General features: G+C 51.4%; 1 protein-coding gene across 1 annotated transcript in view; it reads left to right on the plus strand.

The window, feature by feature from the left end:
- Positions 1-502: 502 nt before the first annotated feature.
- Positions 503-21,442, plus strand: part of LOC311327277 (signal-induced proliferation-associated 1-like protein 2) — a gene marked incomplete at its 5' end in the record, with an annotated part of 60,351 nt that continues 39,411 nt past the window's right edge. Inside the window, 7 exons of the mRNA XM_084460309.1 lie at positions 503-1,901; positions 5,962-6,095; positions 7,956-8,144; positions 13,794-13,968; positions 14,131-14,234; positions 15,788-15,945; positions 16,715-17,291. Of these exons, the coding sequence (XP_084316435.1) occupies positions 503-1,901; positions 5,962-6,095; positions 7,956-8,144; positions 13,794-13,968; positions 14,131-14,234; positions 15,788-15,945; positions 16,715-17,291 (2,736 nt within the window). The remainder of the gene's footprint in view (positions 1,902-5,961; positions 6,096-7,955; positions 8,145-13,793; positions 13,969-14,130; positions 14,235-15,787; positions 15,946-16,714; positions 17,292-21,442) is intronic.

The raw sequence follows: 21,442 nt of genomic DNA on the forward strand, positions 1-21,442 counted from the left end.
GTTCTTGTTCTCAACGTTCCCTTCTCTGTGTTCTTGTTCTCAACGTTCCCTTCTCTGTGTTCTTGTTCTCAACGTTCCCTTCTCTGTGTTCTTGTTCTCAACGTTCCCTTCTCTGTGTTCTTGTTCTTCAGCAGACCCCGCTCCAGTTGTCCCGAATCCTCCGTGGACCGTGAGGGGAGGAGTCACATCGCAGACGCTCGCCCTTCACGCCCACCCCCCCACCCCCCCGGCCCCCCCCCCAAATGCCGCCCGTCTGACGTGGCAGCCGCCTCCTGTGAGCTATGGACTTGTGACAACCATTGGCCCCTCCCCCCCCCCCCTTCCCCGCCCACCCCCCACCCTCGACTCGGGGACAGCTGCCCTCTGACCGAACGCCGATGACCGACTCACACAGCGTAATGGAGAGGGAGTCCCATCTCGAGTCCGCCAGCAGGATATGAGTTTTCTGAGCGCCGCCACAGTCGACGTATCGAAGCGGCCGGGAAGCGACTACGCCAGAGCCATGCAGTCTGAGGAGCTCTTCAACAGGAAGCTCAAAGCTCTGAACGGCACCATGGGACCCCCGGCCTCTGACGGGAAGGCCAACGGAACGCCCGCCATGCCCAAGATGGGCGTCCGGGCCAGGGTGACCGAATGGCCCCCCAGAGAGAAGGGCTGGGAGGGCCGCCCCTCGTCCAACTACGAGAGCGTGATGGCGGCCTTTCAGAACGGACAGCAGCCGGACCAATCGGCAGACATAATGGAGCAGGGCGACCAGCCGCTGGACTCTGAGTACCCTGACGCCAGGTACTCTCTAAGCGACCTCCTCGGCAACTCCCCGGCGAAGGGGCTCCACCCCATTCGCCAGCGCAGCAACAGCGACGTCACCATCAGCGACATCGACTCCGAGGACGTCGTGGACCAGAGCGCCGTCAACCCCAACACGGGCGCCTCGCTGCACCGCGAGTACGGCAGCACGTCATCCATCGACCGGCAGGGCCTGAACACCGACGGCTTCTTCGCCATGCTGAGGGGCTACCGGGTGGACGCGCTGGACCCCCGCAGCGCGCCGCCGCTCGGCTTCCCCGAGCTGCTGCGCTACGACGCCGCCCTCTCTCCCAGCCTGCAGACGGCGGCGCAGATAGCCCGCGGCGAGATCGTCCACGTGGGTGGCTACGACTACGTGGACGGCTCGCTCCTCTACAGCCGCGAGAGGGAGAAGAGCTTCATGCGGCGCCTCAAGTCGGACTCCTCCGAGACCTCCCTCTTCCGCAAGCTGCGCGCCATCAAGAGCGAGGGCGACGCCTGCCGGCTTGCCGCCGAGCAGGAGGACCGGCGGCCGCTCAGCTTCCAGAAGTGCTTCGCCCACTACGACGTCCAGAGCGTCCTCTTCAGCATCAGCGAGGCGGTGGCCAACAGGGCCGGCCTGAGCCAGAGGAAGAACACCACCACCGGGGCCTCTGCCGCCTCCCAGTACCACCAGGCCCCCGGCGCCACGGGGCCCGGAGTCGGGCCTGGACCCGGGGCAGAGGGCGGGATGGGCGGCGGCGGAAACGCCCCCGTGTTCGAGTCGCCCACAGGCAGCCGGGAGGACCTGAACCCCAAGGAGAACCTGGACACCGACGACGGCGACGGGAAGAGCAACAGCCTGGTGCTCGGCTGCCCGCACTTTCGCAACGAGATCGGGGGGGAGGGCGAGCGGAGGATCTCCCTCTCCAGAGCCAACAGCGCCACCTACAGCGGCGGGGGAGAGAACTGCTCGTTCGAGTCGTCCCTCAGCTCGCACTGCACCAACGCCGGCGTGTCGGTCCTGGAGGTGCCCAGGGAGAACCAGCCAATCCACAGAGAGAAGGTCAAACGCTACATCATCGAGCACATCGACCTGGGAGCCTACTACTACCACAAGTACTTCTACGGGAAAGGTGAGACATGCCATGCTGCTGACACCTTTATATAGAGTGCCTACGCGGAAGCAGGACTTTTATTCTGAAAAAATATGTACGGTACAAAATGGCGTAAACAAATAATTTCATGATCCCATTTGAATTTTGCCATACACATATGATGTTTATCAATTTAAAACATAATTTTGCAAGTCAAGAAAGTCGCAATTTGTAGTAATACTGTAAAGCATTTATTCCAGAACGAGTTTAAAATTATGTAAAGAGGTGAAATCACTATTAGTCTGTCCATGTTGAGAGCTGCAGGAATGCGAAAGAAGAGTTAGTCAGTTCTGTAAGAGCTGGCATGCCAGATCGGCTTTACAAGGTTTTGGTGAGTGTTAAACGAGTGTCATGTCGGCTAGCTAATATTAGGTAACTTGCGTTTTAAATGTTTTAAATTGACAAACATCATATATGATGGTCATGGCATCAATCATGAATCATCATGAATCATCAATTCAATCGGGATCAAGAAATAATTTTTCTCATGCCTTTCACTACCATATGTTTTCTGATTTAAGGTCCCATGGTGATTTTCTCTTCACTGCACTGTACTGTATGTATGTATGTATGTATGTATGTATGTATGTATGTATGTATGTATGTATGTATTGTATGTGTGTGTGTGTGTGTGTGTGTGTGTGTGTGTGTGTGTGTGTACTGTATGTATGTATGTATGTGTGTGTGTGTGTGTGTGTGTGTGTGTGTGTGTGTGTGTGTGTGTGTGTGCTGTTTCTCCGTGTGAGGAAGGGTTCATCCAGAGTGGAGTCTGTTAAAGGATTTCTCAGTCAACCTCGTTAAACAGACGCCAGACTTCTGAATTCGTAAAATATTGTTTATTCTTTCAAATTACATTTGCAAATGGGCTAATGGCACAAACAAGCAAGGTACGCAATCTCCAAGCTCTTCCATGACATCAGCATCGAGCTTCTGGAGCGCTTCATTTTTATAGCCCACAGAAGAAACCGCACCCTCAAGAACTGGAGAGATAAGACTTCAGGAGAAAGAGATAAGGCTAATGTTGCTAGGGTCCTCCTAACAACAGATTAACGTCATACAAGTCAAAACAACATTACAGTCACCCATATAGTGGTGGCCATATTGAAATCAACAGCACTAAGAAGTATATCATTACTTCTGTACTTAAATTTTCCACCACAAGTCACACTTCAGCTCTGGAGAGCAGAATATCTGGACAGCCTAGTTATTTTCTCGGAGCCAGAGGAAGATGTCGGAGCAGAACAACGGGGCTGCTTGTGTTGGGGGCGTTGAAGGGCGTGCGCTTCACTCTCTCCTCAGCAGGCGAGTGAGTGGCCGTGCCCTCCGCTGAGACGCTGCCCTGGGCGTGTGGAAGAGCCCTGATTAGTCATGTGAGAAGTGAGAGGAGAGGCGGAGAGGGAACGGCAGCTGTTCCTCCAGGGGGGGAACACCCCTCACACGGAACCTCAGGGTCAGCAAAACCACACCGAGGTCCCAGCGCTGCTCATTAAAACTCATAGTAGGTGTCTGAATCTGAAAATACCACTCCCCCCACACAACTCATCACCGTAGAGTGTCGGGTGTGTGTGTGTGTGTGTGTGTGTGTGTGTGTGTGTGTGTGTGTGTGTGTGTGTGTGTGTGTGTGTGTGTGTGTGTGTGTGTGTGTGTGTGTGTGTGTGTGTGAGCGTGCGTGTGCGCGATTCCCTGCGTCTGGCTCTCTCAGCATATTGGGTTACCCATTCTTAAGCCCCCCCCCACCAAACAGCTGCTCCACCTTTCCCATAGGGGCAATGCCTGGACCTCTTCAGGACGCTGTTCAAAGTACATTCACTGCAGAACGTGTGTGCGTGTGTGTGCATGGGCACGCGTGTGTGTGTGTGATTGGGAAGCTTGATGTCTCCAGTCATGGAGAATGAACCGATTACATATTCACTCAGCTGATATCAGATCGTCTTAGTGAGCTTATTCTGTTGGGGAATTAATAATCATTTTCCACAACATTTTGCCCGACTTACTTTACAGAGAAGAAACTCAATTTGATCACGCCACCTGTTTTAGTGCGCTCCATTTTCTGAAATTATTAACTGTTAAATTCACACAGTTAATGATAGAATTCATTTACCCTGTATTTTTTTTCTTCTTTGCAGAGACTATAAATCAAGCGATTTTTCTAGGTGTCACAAGTGTCTATTTGGAAAAGGCTTTTTTCATGGTGGAAAGGTGGAATCAGCCGTATGCCTCTCAGGCTATTAGCGTCTCGGTATTTTGTTTGCGAGACAGGTCTGTCATCACCCCTGTAACACGACACACACACGCACGCGCACACACACACACACACCTTGTCAACACTTTAGAGCAGGCTTTTATCGCCCGGGCTCAGCATTGATCCCATTGATTAGCAGAGCCCCTGCTGCACCCCTCCCCCCCCCGGTGCCAACATGTGTGTGTGAGTGACAGGACAGCGACAGTGCAACACCCACACACACACCACCAGGAGATGTCACACACACCACCAGGAGATGTCTCACACGCAGCAGCACACACACAAACAGGTGGATACCAGTGTACAGGGATAGGAAGACAACGCCGTCACGGCTGAGAGGGAGAAGGGACACTACAGAAGTGTTTGGCCAAAATCCCTACCTCTAACATCAGCGTCTGCCTAGCACCCAAAAAAATCCATACCTCTAACATCAACGTCTGCCTAGCACCCAAAAAAATCCCTACCTCTAACATCAACGTCTGCTTAGCACCCAAAAAAATCCCTACCTCTAACATCCACGTCTGCCTAGCACCCAAAAAAATCCATACCTCTAACAGCAGAGTCTGCTTAGCACCCAAAAAAATCCCTACCTCTAACATCAACGTCTGCTTAGCACCCAAAAAAATCCATACCTCTAACAGCAAAATCCCTACAGTACCTCTAGCATCAGCGTCTGCCTTCACAGTGCCCTTTTAGGACGCCTCGTACCCGTCTAGTGGGCCCCTGGGCTCTCTCTCCTCCCTCGCAGGCGCTCGATTATTCATGTCGACATGTCCCCCGTCACGCGGCGGACGTCACGGTGACCGGTGCCGGCCTGTGGACGAGCGGTGCGGTGTCTTTTCCCCTCTGTGGTTTAATCTCTCCGAGGCGCTTTGGGGAGAGCCGTGGTTTAGCCGGACCCCCGGGGGGGGGGGGGGAGGGGGGGCTTTAAGGGTCGTCGTCTGCTGAATCCCAGTCATTCGCCCGGGGCTTTGACCGGGATTAGGGGCTGTTTGCTTAAGGCGCCGCCGCGCGCTTCTAAAACACAGCTCCCCTCTCTGCCCCTCTCCTCCTCTGCTCTCTCTCCTCTTCCGTTTTTGTCTGGGTTAGCAGAGGGTAAAGAACGAGCGAGGTTTCATTCGGGCGTTTCATCTCACACTGGTCTGTGCTCTCTGGTAGAATTCCCTCCAAAAGGAAACACGATTGCTTTTATTCGCTCAGTCAGTTGAGTCTTTTTTTCCCTGGTGGATGTCCCGGAGCACAGCGGATGCATCACCAATGATGCGTAACCCTGCAAACGTCCACTAACCTTTTCAAATAAATACCAATCTATCCTTAGCATCCAGCGACCGACGACTGACTTGCGGTTCTGTTACCATAACAAAGAGAAAGGGGTCAGAGCTCCATCTGGGGGGGGGGGGGGGGGGGGGGGGGTCTAATCTGCCTCTCCGGAGCTCCGTAATCTGGGATCTGCCGGATCCCGGCGGAGGACCCACTCAGCGTGTGCGAAACGTTGGCGTTGTAACATCTAAAATGTCTCAAATGGCCGCGCCAGCTGTTGGCGTCGTAACATCAACCTGTAAATGGAATATAGAATGAGTGTAGCTTACTGTACCATGAAGGGAGGATTTTGAGAGGACGCATTTTGGTGTGATCGGATCAGACAGACGGCAGTCGTTGACGGGCTTTCACAGCGGTATCTGGTGATGGTATCCCTGCGTGGAACCGGTGTGTCATTTTTGAGTGCGTTCGTTTCGAAAAGCTGAAAAGAGACGAAACGTTGAGTGTTTTTTGTTTTGTTTTGTTTCTTCCTTCCAGAGCACCAGAACTACTTCGGGGTGGATGAGAACCTGGGCCCCGTGGCGGTCAGCGTCCGCAGGGAGAAGCTGGACGAGGGGAAGGAGAAGGACGGGATGCAGTACAACTACCGGGTCACCTTCAGGACCAGCCAGGTGACCGCGCCTGACTCTTCTCGCTGCATCGTGTGTGTTCTCAGAACGGAGCGGAAGTCGACCCAAACCCAACGGGCGGATGCTGTCGCCTCTGCTTCCTTCCGCTCAGGGCGTCCTGATGTAGTCATGTGACCAAGTCAGCCCTGACTCACTCATGCGCTCAGTCAAGCACACTTGAGAGAGTCCTGTGCAGTTGTCCACATACACACAGACACACACACACACACACGCACAAGCAAACACCCAACTGAAATGAGTCCTGCAGGAACACACAGCTCCCCCACCACGCGGAGAAAAGGCTCTCAGTGGCGTCGAGGGCCTCGTCCTCCTGAATAATTCAAGTGAGACGGACGCAGCGGACGGAGTCCTGTCACTGATATTAAAGTTACATTTCTCCAATCACCAGAATGGTTTGTCTCAGCTCTCCTTACACCCGTCTGTCTCTCTCTCCCCTTCTCTCTCCCTACACCCCCCCCCTCTCTCTCTCCCCCCCTCTCTCTCTCCCTACACCCGTCTCTCTCTCTCTCCCCCTCTCTCTCTCCCTACACCCGTCTCTCTCTCTCTCCCCCTCTCTCTCTCCCTACACCCGTCTCTCTCTCTCTCCCCCTCTCTCTCTCCCTACACCCGTCTGTCTCTCTCTACACCCCTCTCTCTCTTTCGCTCTCTCTCTTCCTACACCCGTCTGTCTCTCTCTACAACCCCCTCTCTCTCTCTCTCTCTCCCTACACCCGTCTGTCTCTCTCTACACCCCTCTCTCTCTCTCTCTCTCTCCCTCCCTACATCCATCTGTCTCTCTCTACACCCCCTGTCTCTCTCACTCTCTCTCTCTCCCTATACCTCTCTCTCCCTACACCCCTCTGCCTCTCTCTCTCTCTCTCTCTCTCCCTACACCCCCCCCCTCTCTCTCTCTCCTCTCTCTCCCTACACCCCTCTGTCTGTCTCTCTCTGTCTCTCTCTCTCCCTACACCCCTCTCTCTCTCTCTCTCTCCCTCTCTCCCTACACCCCTCTGTCTGTCTCTCTCTGGACCTGCAGTGAAGTAATCAGCCATTCAGATGAGTCTCTCTAAGAGCAGACTGACACGGCGGCCATGGCTGCAGGCTTTAGGGAGGGAGCGGGATCTGAGTGTAACTGTGGCCGCGATGTGTTTATATCACACCAGGGAACGGACAGAGGAGTGGGGGTAGGAGGAGAGGAGGGAGGGGGGGGGGGGGGGGGGGGGGGCACATTAATGGGACACATTAATGGGGTGAAAAGTAACACACTACTTAACATCCGGATTTAGCCCATTTCTTATTATTTAGCAGGTGGGTGTCCAATGTTGTCGCCTGCAGGAGTCTAAAATGGCCGCACCAGCTGTGAGGCGGTGTCCTTAATAGATATGGCGCGTCATAAGACAATCTTTAACATTGCATTATCACGTTATACCGGTTGGTACATAATTCAAATAATAAGTATATATCTAAGGTGATCTCTGCCGTCAGATCGGCTCTCTACAACGCAGACTCATAAGCCTCCATCTCAACAGCCATACCTGTGATCTCTCTCTCTCATCTCTCTCTTTCACCTCTCTCTCTCTCTCTCTCTCTCGCTCTCTCTCTCTCTCATCTCTCTCTCATCTCTCTCTCTCATCTCTCTCTCTCATCTCTCTCTCATCTTTCTCTCTCTCATCTCTCTCTCTCTCATGTCTCTCTCTCTCTCATCTCTCTCATCTTTCTCTCTCTCATCTCTCTCTCTCTCATGTCTCTCTCTCTCTCATCTCTCTCTCTCTCTCATGTCTCTCTCTCTCCCTCTCATCTCTCTCTCTCTCTCTCTCTCTCTCTCTCTCTCTCACCTCTCTCTCTCATGTCTCTCTCCCACAGTTGACCACCCTGCGCGGGGCGATCCTGGAGGACGCGGTGCCGTCGACGGCCAGACACGGGACGGCGCGGGGGCTCCCTCTGAAGGAGGTGCTGGAGTACGTGATCCCCGAGCTCAACATCCCGTGCCTGAGACTGGCGCTTAGCTCCCCGAAGGTCCCAGAGCAGCTCCTCAAACTGGACGAGCAGGGCGTGAGTACTGCTGGGATGAGGGCCGGGGGATGAGGGCTGGGGGGATGAGGGCTGAGGGGATGAGGGCTGGGGGATGAGGGCCAGGGGGATGAGGCCAGGGGGATGAGGGCTGGGGGGATGAGGGCCGGGGGGAGGAGGGCTGGGGGGATAAGGGCTGAGGGAATGAGGGCTGGGGGGGCTGGACGTTCTTGCGGATAACCACGAAGACTTGTCAAAGCCTGTGCCATGACCTCTTCTTAGTCCGACCTTAACGAAAGTGAACTTGATTGATTGGATGGCATCTCAGCGTTCGGGGACTTTTGTATTTTTGATAGAATGCAATCCGAGTTTGACTTTCATCTTAAATGGCGGGCGCTCCTTATGCAGCCCCTGCTGCGTCCTGTCAACGCTGTTTTAAGTTATTCACGAGCTCCCGGGCGGTGGCAGAGGACAAGCCAATATCACGCTTAAGGTGAATCAATATGGCTCCCAGACTCGCAAGGTCTAGTATCGATTTATCTGACAACCCCCCCGTCCCCGTCCCCACCTGGAAGATATGCAGGCCAGGCAGCGGTACAACCCTTCTGACAGCGTGTTCTGTCTGGGTCGGGCGTCTGATTGGTTATTCCACCGGGACGGTAGGCGATGCCAGTCTGCATTATCTCCGTTTGAATGGAATGACTTTTAGCGATATGGATCCTCCGTATTCGTCAGTATGGAAGAAAGCCATTAATTGTGTGATGGTAAGCCCTTTAATATATTTCTGAATGAAACGGTAAATGGATTGCACTGAGGTAGTGTCATTTAACTGCCAAAGGAGCTCTTGCTTATATTTGTGTAATTGCGTTTGTTAGCGTGTGCTCATCCTGCCATCGACAAGGGAAGGTCTGTCATAATGGAATGTGTTGAGCAAGTCCCTCTAGGACTTTTGGATATTGTGCCAGGTGAACACACAGACACACACACACACACACACACACACACACACACAAGCAAGCACACTTTAAGACACCTTCTGTTCAGTGCTAAATGTGCAACAGGTGCGTTTCTTTGCGTGGCTTCTGGCTGGGAGCTGTGCCATTTGAAAAACAGAGCAACGTTTTGATACCTGTCCTCCTAAACAGGTTTTGTTATGTGTAAATATTACTATACAGTACAGTAAGGTGCTATTCTTTATCAGAAATGCCCTTGAGCCCTCCCGGCGCCCACACATGAACTCACACTAATGCAGTCATCTACTTTTGTGTTTTTGATATGCATGATCGTAGCTGGAGGGAGTTGTGCGTTCTGAATGGTCGATATTGAGCGTAGGAGTCAGTTCAACATGTAGGAGTCAGTTCATGATGTCTAGCCAGCTAGAGACCTCCCACGCCATTCAGTATGAGATACTGTCTACCGTCAGCCGTACGCCAGGGGTTACTGAAGATAACCCGACAGCGCAACAGAAATAGCACCACGCCTAAGAACAAATACATAGAAGGAACGCTGTTGGAGAAGGAGGCAGTGAAAGGCAGTGCTGGGCGGTCCAGAGCTCCTCACGGCCCGGGCACGGACCAGCTGGCAGTCCTCCCCGCAGACCTCAAACCAGAAGGGGAGTAGAGGCTGTGTTATATTTGAACGCCAGTGTTTTTGCACGCCTCTGTTTTCATCATTAATGCCATGCATGCGGCGCAAAAAATATGGCGTAATCAGTATTCCGGCAATTCCAGACTCTCGACGCCCTCAAATTTGTTTGTGTGTGGGTAAAATGATTCAGAAAGGAAGCTTTAGATCAAAGTGGAGATGTAGTAAAGCTCAGAGAATGGAAGACCCATTCTGCTCAATGAATGTATTTGTGCGTGTGTGCTTGTGTGTGTGTGTATGTGTGCGCGTGTGTGTGCCAGCCAAGCGGGCTTGGGCACTCACACACAGGGGGCACCTGCTGAGTGAAGCAGCCAATCACAGCGCCCCAAGGAGTGCCAGTTCTCTGGTAAACATCAGAGAGAGAGAGAGAGAGGGAGAGAGGGAGAGGGAGAGAGGGAGAGGGAGAGGGAGAGGGAGAGGGAGAGGGAGAGAGAGAGAGAGCATCAGCATCTCAGCGCTTAGCATCGTGGGTAATGGTTCCTGGCTGTAAGAGGAGAGCATGACATGTGTGTGTTTTAGATTACTACTGCACTACTATGCTAGACATACATAGATGGGCTGGAAAAACTATTAAGCAGCAAAGCAAATCAGATTTGTGTGTGTGTGGGGGGGGGGGGGGGGGGTTCAATGAAAGGCGATAGCAATCGGAAAGTTGTTATTAAGAAGAAAAACGGCAATGGTAAATGTCATTCCAGTGTTCCCAACCAAAGGCCGTTTGCGATTTTTACCAGATCCACTAATCCGTTTAAAATTGCAGTTGTCATGGTCGTGTTCCAGCCCGGATCTCTGGATGATTGGGATCAGACGGGTTTGAGAGGAGGATGTACGTTGAGACGGGTTCGATTGGAACCAGGTTCTGTGGATTATAGCTCCCACCACCACCCACTGAGATCAGGATTCCCTCCGAGATCAGGACCAGCTTCCTGATTCCCTGGCATGACACTGACACCCAAAGACCTAGCCCATAACAGCTTGGTTGACACTTCCACTGCAAATCCCCTGATCCATCCGCCATCTTGGTATGAGGCTATCAGGCTGTTTGAGAGATTTGAAAAACCTTATTAGTGCACTGGTAGGGTTGGAGCTGTGGTGGTCATTTGAATCTCTTATGTTATGAGGCTGTTGACAAACCCTAACTCTTAATGTAAAATTTTGTTTTTAATTATGCAGATAGCCAATGTTTGTCAAAAAACTATCCCTATCATTTTGTGCTTCTATATCCATTACAAACTTTTGTCGCATTGATCCGACACACCTGTCTAAAGAATCATCTTGGATGTGTGTGTGTGTGTGTGTGTGTGTGTGTGTGTGTGTGTGTGTGTGTGTGTGTGTGTGTGTGTGTGTGTGTGTGTGTGTGTGTGTGTGTGCGCGTGCGTGCGTGCGTGCGCGTGTGTGTGTGTGCGTGCAAACCTCAAATATGTGAGATGGGATAGGTCCCTCTGAGGCCATTTTTGGCCTGGGCTGGGGGCTTTTGTGAAAATTTAATGAAGACAGATGTCCCAATGGAGCGTTATGTCACACAATTGGCTCTCATGATGTCCCAGCATGTCCCTGAGGATTGCTCTGAACTCTCCAGTGGGACTACAGTCCCTCAAAATCACACAAAACTTGATTATAGCACCTTCCGTGCCAATTGCATTGCAATACAAAAGGCTTTGACAGGGAACATAACTAGGGCTGGGTTCAAAAAATCGATTCATCGATTCTGAATCGATTCTGAATCAAATGATTCTGAATTGATTCATGAATCCCAAAATCGATATTTTATTGAATGAATGAATGAATAAATTAAGAAATGAATAGTTCATTAATTCATTCAATGAGTCATTCATTCATTCATTTTTGGAAATCAGTATCGATACCCAGCCCTAGTATTGATGTGTTGCATAACTTGGAAGTCATGTAATTAAGGTTACAGCAAAAAAAAATCTGGTTTTAGTAACACTAACCGAATCGATGAATCGAATTGAATTGAATCGAATCGAATTGAATCATGATAATCGATTCTGAACCTTGTGAATCGGAATCGAATCGATTCTTGAAATTCGACTCGATACCCAGCCCTAAACATAACAGTAATTCATTCTTTTTAAGTCTCTCACCATGTCCACTGTTTGGACCCTCTCTCTTATCGGAGGCCAACAGGTTGAAAAAGCCTGCAAACAAGCATGACAGTGAAAGATGGTGTTTCGTAACAAACCTCTCTCCAGATGTTCTGGACTGCAGAATCGTTTCTCCAACAGAACCGTTTCTCCAATAGCACTGCGTCTTGCTCAGTCGCTCGGTCAATATCCAAGCCTTCAATGCTACCGCTGCCATTCCATTCCCAAGTCATTTCTCTCTCTCGATGATGATGATGATGATGATGATAGAGGGCCACCTTGAATGTGATCCCTTTTTCCCCATTCCTCCTCCTGCTCCTTTGAGACTGGTGCCATCAAAGGGATGATGCCATTAAAGGGATGATGCCATTAAAGAGATGATGCCTTTAAAGGGACACATCAGAGAGCAGCCAGGAGGAGGAAAGGACGGTGACGGAATTAGGGAGGCTAAAAGCACCACAGTCTGGACTCCAACCCTGCCTCGCCTCAAGCAGCTCCCATGCTTAGTCACTCATGTTTTGGTTTTGGTTTTTTTTGTCCCTAAGCCTAGCATTCTCCGCTATCCGGGCGATGATGCATTTTCCCTCTAAAGGGTAGTAGCCTAAGATTGTCTTCGGATTGGAGGGCTGTTTTGAGGGCCTAAGGGGGTCAAGTGAGTCCACTTACCGCAGAGCGGAGACCGAGGCTACAGTAGCAATCAGTGGCGAAGCCGGGCCGCTCTGTGCCGAGCACGGCGTGAACCCGCCGACGGCAATACAGGCCTGCTGGGGGAGAAGGGAGTCACCATGACAACAGTGTTGGGAGAGCACAGGGAGCGCTTGACCTGTGTGAAAGAATGAAAGCGTCGTTTTAGTTATTTCTCAGCTACCGTTCCTTTGCTACCGTTTCTCAGGAAGCCGTGTTGTCTTTGATCACATTTGACCTGGATTTTTTCGGGAGGAGGTCGTCTTCAGTTGGGGACGAAGGGGGACAACAGGTTTCCCCCAAAGCAAAGGATTCTATTGTGTCCCTGAGTGATTCACAGCTCTGTGTGGTTCTGCGTGGTTCCGTGTGGTTCCGCGTGGTTCACCGTGGTTCAGCAGCTCTATAGGGCACTGGGGCGAGAGAGTGAAATGGCGTTCTCCTCAGGCCGCGTGCGTCGGTCTCACTTCTCGCCAGGTTTGTCACGAACCCTTCCACCCCCCTGGGTGTTTCGTAAGCGTCGCCGTGGGAAACTGCCGATGGACCGCTTTCATTTTCTACCAAAGAAAGCAACGTTCTGTGTGAATGTCGCTGTTCACATACGCCACACAAGCGATGGTGGGTGGGGGGGGGGGGGTCGGAGCGAGAGATCTCTAGTCGCTTATTATTCCGTGCCGCTATGCAAACCGACCGGGGGCCCCCCCCCAAAAAGAAATAACTCTCATACTGCTACACAAACACAACAGCGGAGCTCATGAGAGATAAATAATCCCTTCTTTACATTAGCGTGTGTATGTTTCGGGAGGATTGAGATGCGCCGGTTCATGTGTGGAGGTGATCCAGCTGTGGTCCGGCTGCCGTTCCCTCCCTGTCCGCTCGCGAGGCTGTTAGCGCCGGCTGATTCATGACTCTGCTGAGAGTTCTGGACGCTGCTCAGGCCACCTCCACAGCACAGGGTTCAGAGGACCCTCGCTCCAGCGCTGGGGTGGAAAGTGTGAACTCAACTGCTGTGTGTGTGTGTGTGTGTGTGTGTGTGTGTGTGTGTGTGTGTGTGTGTGTGTGTGTGTGTGTGTGTGTGTGTGTGTGTGTGTGTGTGTGTGTGTGTGTGTGTGTGTGTGTGCGTGTGTGTGTGTGTGTGTGTGTGTGCGCTTGTGTGTGTTGGTGAAATGTGTGAGACATACTACAGAACAAGCTACTTACTGTACTGTGTGCATGTGTGTGCGTGCGTGTGTGTTTGTGTGTATGTGTGTGTGTGTGTTTCCAGCTGAGTTTCCAGCACAAGGTGGGCGTGCTGTACTGCAAGGCGGGCCAGAGCACGGAGGAGGAGATGTACAACAACGAGAGCGCCGGACCGGCCCTGGACGAGTTCCTGGACCTGCTGGGCCAGAGGGTGCGGCTCAAAGGTTTCACCAAGTACCGAGCCCAGCTGGACAACAAGAGTAAGAACACACACACACACACACACACACACACAAGCTCCACAACAAGAATAAGAACACACACACGTGTACACACTCACAAGCACGCACACACACACACACACACACACACATACTCGCTGTTGACCTTGAACTTGACTGTGTCTCTTCTGTCCGTTGCAGCGGACTCCACAGGGACCCACTCTCTCTACACCACCTACAAGGACTACGAGCTGATGTTCCACGTCTCCACCCTGCTGCCCTACACCCCCAACAACAGACAACAGGTCAGTTCCTCCACCAAACACACACAGAAGACACACACACACAATGCTGGTCAGTCCCTCCACCAAACACACAAGGAAGACACACACACACAACGCTGGTCAGTCCCTCCACCAAACACACAAGGAAGACACACACACACAACGCTGGTCAGTCCCTCCACCAAACACACAAGGAAGACACACACACACGCAGGTGGAGCAATGCGCTAGGAGACCTCCAATCCCAGTTCCCGTCAACCGCTCCCCTGAGCCTCATCTCGTGATGGTAATGACCCGACAAGTTGAAACCAGGGGCGTTGCCGTGGTAACCGCGCCCACGGCTGTAGCTAGAGTGTTTTAATCAGTTTGTGCCCCGGGGGGGAGGGGGGTGTGCGTGGGGTCGGCGGTGGAGGGGTTCATGTCGATCTGCGGTAACGAGTGGGATTAATTGGATCTGGTGGCGGACTGGTGAGAGATGGAGCCATGATTAAGAAGGAGGTTCAGCCCTGACTGTCTCTCTCTCTCTCTCTCTCTCTCTCTCTCTCTCTCTCTCTCTCTCTCTCTCTCTTGCTCTCGCTCCCTCTGTCTCTCTCTCTCTCCACCCACTGTGACACTTGCAAGAAGGAGTATTGGACTATAGGAGAAGATATACGGCTAAAGTAATAGTCAATGTTTTCCCAGAGCTTACTCTATCATCTCGTTGAGAGAGGTCAGGTCTCCTATATTGTCTCAGATGTGTGTGCCTGGTGGAGAATGTCAGAGTTAGTATACAGGAAAAGCTATGTTCCTCCCCCTTTATTGTGAAGCACATTGTGTCACCTCTGTGTATGAACTGGTAGAAAGAGTGCTGGGTGTCATGGCGACGAGGGCTATGAAGAAACAAGAGCATCTCCATACCCCAGATTGGCAGGATTAGGAAGTTTTCTTAACCATTCTTTTCTCCTTTTCCATTTCCATTTGATTTAGCGGGATTAGCATGTAATCCCTGGCGGTAATCTTTCAGAAGGCCCAAGTAGAGCTCCTCCCTCCATTCTCCCACAGTTCACCTCTAATCCTATTTGGTTATGGGCCCTCGCGCCTCTTGTGCAGTAACGAGAGTCAGAGAGTCAAAACAACGTTTCAGAAGGGCATGTCTAGATGTCTAGGGCATGTCTGACACCTGGATATTGATTCCCCTGGCATGCGGATGTGAAGTCAGCACCTCAGACTGCCAGGGGTTATTCCAGACCACAGCTGGATGTGTTGAAATGGCTGGATGCACTTCAATGGCTTAATAGAATTGAACAATATGTGCTCTGTGAATTATTTGGTGTTCCGTCTGCTGACAGCGCTGGACTGGAAGCCGGTGACTACTCATTTCAGTACCGAGCTATTCTGGGAGATGGGAGGATGCTGGAACCCATTCCACTTCTCTGAGTCGCAGCCTCTCTGGAAATGGAGGCTGCAAGTAGCAGCCAGCCCCTCACTCTCAGCACAGGAGAACAGGAAACGGTCATCTTTCACCCCCTCTTCCAACACAAATCCGTTTAATTCTTTCCATTTATTTTCTCCCCTTTCTCCCCGTCTCCCACTAGCTTTTGAGGAAGAGGCACATTGGCAACGACATCGTCACCATTGTGTTCCAGGAGCCTGGGGCTCTCCCCTTCACTCCCAAAAACATCCGCTCCCACTTTCAACACGTGTTTGTCATCGTCAAAGTCCACAACCCCTGCACTGACAACGTCTGCTACAGGTGAGGAGCAGCGCGTCTTCGCTGTCACGTCGCAGCACGCCTGGCTGGCTAAAAGCTATTCTTACTCGACAGGCAGGTGAAGCAGATGAAGAGCAGCAAAAGTGTGAAGCACATTTAAAACTGACGGCATTGATTTGAGACGACAAATATTGTACCTCGCGTTTCAGAGAGAGAAGCAAAAACTCTTGAGGTAAACTGACACCCTCAAGACAGGGAAAGTGGTTATCTTTGATGTCTCTTCCACATTATATCTGTGACATTTAATACCTCAGCTTGAGATTTGGAGCAGCTTAATTTAAAGACGTAATAATGGTTGCCTGCTAATGTTTTCCTCTGGTTCCTTTTAATTTTACGACTCCCAAGGTTATAATGTCTGGGAGACACTTTTGGTCTCTCTCAGAGTTATCTTCAGAGACGCCATAGAATTATAAATTATGATTCTTTACTCAAGTAGTTGTTTGAAGGCAAGACTGCTCTTGTTAATGACATAGCATTTAAACTTAATCAGAGGAGCACTATGAGTCATAGCATTAAAGCCTCTTTGTATTTCTGTACTGATAACTTGTCCTTTTCCTCCCTGTATCATTACAATGCTCTATAATTTTCTGGTGTTTTTAGCATTTTGATGGTATTTCAGTTAGAAAGTCACCAGGGGGAAACAAATCTTACTGTTTTTATTTGATGGGTAATGGGCCTGATGTAACTGGCCTCTCTATAATCCTTAACCTACGACTACTATTATGCTAATATCTGTTGTCCTCCGCTCCAGCGTGGCGGTCTCCCGGTCTAAAGACGTGCCCCCCTTCGGCCCTCCCATCCCCAAGGCCGTCACCTTCCCCAAGTCGGCTGTCTTCAGGGACTTCCTCCTCGCCAAGGTAATCAACGCCGAGAATGCCGCTCACAAGTCGGAGAAGTTCCGCGCCATGGCGACGCGCACGCGCCAGGAGTACCTGAGGGACCTGGCGGAGAACTTTGTCAGCGCGGCCACCATCGACTCCGCCGTCAAGTTCAGCTTCATCACCCTGGGCGCCAAGAAGAAGGAGAAGGCCAAGCCACGGAGGGACGCGCACCTGCTCAGCGTGGGCGCCATCACCTGGAGCGTGTGCGCCCGCGACTTCGGCCAGTCTGCCGACGTGGACTGCCTGCTGGGCGTCTCCAACGAGTTCATCGTGCTGATCGAGGAGGACTCCAGGAACGTGGTGTTCAACTGCTCCTGCCGCGACGTGATCGGCTGGACCTCGGGGATCGTGAGCATCAAGATCTTCTACGAGCGCGGGGAGTGCGTCATGCTGTCCGCCCACGACAACTGTGGCGAGGACATCAGGGAGATGGTCCAGAGACTGGAGGTAAGACCTTCATCTCCTTCATCTCAGAACAATCCACTGATTGTCACGTGTTAGCGCTTCAGTTATACAGCAGCAGAGCTAAACAAGACGCTGTTGATTCATTCCTTCTGTATCTTGTATAACGCCCCTAGCCACAAATCTCAAAATTCCAACATCGCTTAAGAAATTACATGCGGAATTCTCACATCGGACATGAAGATGCTGTTCATGTAGACTCATTAGTTTTCTTGGGGGTGACCTAGTTGTCTGAAACAGGCCGTATCCAATCCAAACACTTTGACTCTCCCCCATTCACAGGAAGCCTAAACAAGGAAGCGATCTCCTCACTGGCTCTGTGGCAAATCGACTGCGCTGCAATACTTGGCTCCGTCTCAGAAATGCACTCTGATGAATAGAGAGTAAATGACTGTAAACAAGGATTAGATCCTCAGACCTGCTCACTGCTCGTATCCAGGCGGTCACTCCCCTAAGCATCCGTGTCAAAGCCCGTCATGCTCTGGGATCTGATAGATGGTATTATCAGAGGTTCTCTTTTGGCTTTCACCAGTGTGTTTTTTTTTTCTTTCTTCCTTGTCTGGAACCGTGGAAAGTAAAAAGGGAACCTGCTGTGTGTAGTTGGCTGAGAGTAAGACAGTGGAAATCTCCTCACATGGTTTAGTTATCTGAGAATATGAGCTCTGGAGACATGGGACCTGATGGGATATCAGAACCCCCTGTGATCCGTCTAGTCTAGGCCCGTGTTCTTCTCCTGGGCTTCGTAATGAGGATCAGCTGGCTATTCTGCTCCCTTCCTTTTTTGGCAGGACCCTTCTCTCTAAGAGCATTCTGATTATGAGTATCTAAGCTAAGCTCCTCTACACTGAAGGGAAGCCATGTCCTGGATCCCCATGGCTGTTTGTAATCTTATGTGAGAGGAAACAGAAACATTACGACACACTTTGTCTGAAGTTGCATATCCTCTGTGGAAGAATGGAAATTTTGATAGAGTTTTGAGTGAGTGAGTGAGAAGGGGGAGAGAGAGAGAGAGAGGGAGGGAGAGGGGGAGGGAGAGGGAGGCAGGCATATCCCCTTTCGGCAGAATCTGGATGTTGTGGTCTTGCCGTGGTTAAAAGAGAATATGCTACAAATGTTACCCTTGGTGGAGAACTACACAGAATGAACCACAACTATTGTTATTTAATTGCGCTCACGATGTCAACGTATCTGTCGGGTTGGTGTGCTGTATCCTCCCTGGGCAGAGCCTTACCTGGTGCTTCCTCTCTTTCAACCTCTTTCCTCTCTTTCTTGTGTTGTTTTTTCCTTTACCGCTGAGTCCCTTCTAGCCCAAAGCCCAGCTTTCCACCCTCTGTTTGTTCCAGTGCCTTCCTCAGGCTAGCAGGCCGGCAGCTGGGCACCCCGCGGTCCAGCAGGGACTTCAGTGAGTCACCTGAGGCGTGTGTGTGAGGTGTAATCTCCCCAGCATGGGGCCCAGGATTACAACCCCACCACCACCGGCGGTCAATTGTCTTTGTCTCATCACAAAAACCCAAAAAGGTGTGCAGGTCCCCCCCCCCCCTGTCCGTATTAGCATAAACCATTAGGACACTTCGCAGCATTTTCATCAAAAGCGGAGCCCGTGTCACACGAGGGCGGATGTTAGAGATCAGGGATAATGTGATTTGGTCACAGAGTTCAGCTTCACTAGACAGTACACGATGCCCCAGCCCAGTTTTTGCGATGTTATTTTGGTCTAATATTAGAAAGCGTTTGCTCTTGTCCCAGCGCCCCTGGTCTGTGCTCGTCACACGAAGAGCTACTCTCTCTGTCCCAAATCCTCTTATCCTACTCCCTCTGTTCACGGCCTCTGGCGTCCTGGTGGACCGGAGGCGCAGGGACTTGGGATCAGGTGGCTCCAGGTGGCTCTAGGCCGCAGGCTTGAATAACGAGCTCTGCCACCTGGCCCTATGCAACCGGACGCCGCTCTCCAACGCCCCACTTCCGCTCCCGCTGCCGGCGTCCATGTTTGTTTTCCTGTTGTTTAGCTTCCGTCAGTTGTTTATCGGGCCCCTAATGAGACGGCCGCCAACTTCCCCTGAACAACAATTGCGTCTGAGAAAGATCAGACCTGGATCCCGCTCCGTCCTGTCTCGGCCCGGCGCGCCTTTGTACTCAACCTCTCCTTCACGGTGGGTGCCGTGGGGGTTTTTTAACCCGAGAGCACCATAAAAACACAGTAATGTCATTCAGGATCTCCTTAGCCGGCGCAGGATTAGCATTTATGATGAGCCAGGGAATATCACTCTGTCATTAGCTATGCTAATCTGCTCTCTCACATTAAACGTCCATTCCCCTACTCGTATTTGCGAGGCAAATTAGAGAGGAAGTCAAACAGCCATTAAGCCGTCAGAGTTTATCACTGCGGGTCGTCCGCTTTTCCATGTGTGCGTTGCGCTTGGTGACGGGACCGAAGCTGGACGCGCCGGGCGGCGTTACCTGGCCCGTGTCCGTGCGCCTGGCTGTTGGCGTCTGAGCGCCGCGTCCTCCCCACCATGTCCTCCCCGACAGCATCGCGTTTCACGGGGAGGATTTACAGGCTGCCGGGGCAGTGATGTAATGTGAACCAGTGCAGACAGGCCGAACAGATTGCCTCCTAAAACACAGAGAGGCCCTGTGCTGGCCTGGAACTAAGCCCCTCTGATAGTGCCCTGGCGAGGGGTGGCGGGGGCTGTTTGGGAGGGGGCGGGCAGGGGCTGTTTAGGAGTGTGGGCGCATGTTTAGTTTTTATGAGACTGGGTGTGCTGTATACAGTTCTGTCTGTTTACTATACATGATTCTTCACGTCGTGTTAGATTTCTCTGTTCTGCCTCTACCAAATCCATAAGGGGCGAGACACATCACTCTGGCACTGTTTTCCCTGTTTTGCATTTCAAACAGGCCTGGCATGAAAGAGGAAGGCTCCCTCACCTCGGATGCCACGTCCTGTGTTCCACATGTCAGCCCACACTGTCAGGCAGGTAAAGAGCGCCTATCTAGGCGACGACAGTCACCTGACCTCCAAGGCGGAGGTTCTGCTTTGTTCCCGTGTGTCTCGGGAGGTCAGCCGCTCCCTGGCTTTGTTAGTTCAGAGAGACAGTAACCAGGGGGAGTTTATAACCCAGCTCTTCAAGAAGCCGACTCATTGTCCTCTCTTCCCTGACCTAGAGGAGGAGGCTTACAGATCTTTAAGGGTGTGTGTCCCAATTGCAACAGCCTTTTACAGCCTGCGCTGTAGCCCAAAAAGTTCAACTTTTTTCAACTGCCAAAAAAGCCTAGAGCTCACGGCGCTATGGAGCTAAAAAGCGTTTGGAACACAGCTCTGGTTTCTATAGCGCCCTGAAGCTGATTGCCCTGAAGCCCACTGTAAACAACAAGAAAACAGCGCCAGCTGTAAAATACAGCTTGGCAATGGACACACACCCTGAGAGATTCTTCTTTTAGCTGAGAGTGAGAGAGTTCATCAAGTCAGTTTATAGTGGTTAGTTAGATCAGTGGTTATTCTCTGCAGTCTCTCTCCAGGTTGTGGTGGCTCAACTTAGTGCTGGACAGGCACACGTTTAAGCTAGTGACACCCCAGCATCCAAAAAGACTTGGATGTGCTGGACGTCAAAAAGCCATTATCATAATGTGTTTACCTCCCTCACGTCCTTCCTGTGAGGTGATGAGTGTCCTGTCAGATTTAGCTGCTACATATTCAGGCCACTCTGATGAGAACGGCAGCGCATTCATCTCCTGGATCAACAGAATCAAGCGCCCAAAATGAATGCATTTAGGCCCACACAGCTATTATTTAATGAGTTTCCTTCGAAGGTCAGTTTAATTTATCATGCATCGATGGGGTCCCAAAACACACTGAACACTTCTCTAATACCTACACCCGTTATCTGCAGCCTCTGACCTCCAAGGCCATTTCAATTCCACCCAGTCCTCTGTGCCATCTACCCAGAGTAATTGTTTTTGTTGTGGGTTTTTGGTCTTCTCACCTGAGTGGTGCTGCAGTCTATCTCTTTCAGATTGGTAAACACCACAGCAGATTGGTTCCTGGGGCCAGAGGGATTCTTCAATCTGAAGCACCGCTAACCAGAATAATACAGGGTGTCGAAACAAAACACCTCTATCTTTTAGTCTGGCTACGT

Source organism: Borostomias antarcticus (genome assembly GCF_949987555.1).
Source record: "Borostomias antarcticus genome assembly, chromosome: 2".
Taxonomy (NCBI): Eukaryota; Metazoa; Chordata; class Actinopteri; order Stomiiformes; family Stomiidae; genus Borostomias; species Borostomias antarcticus.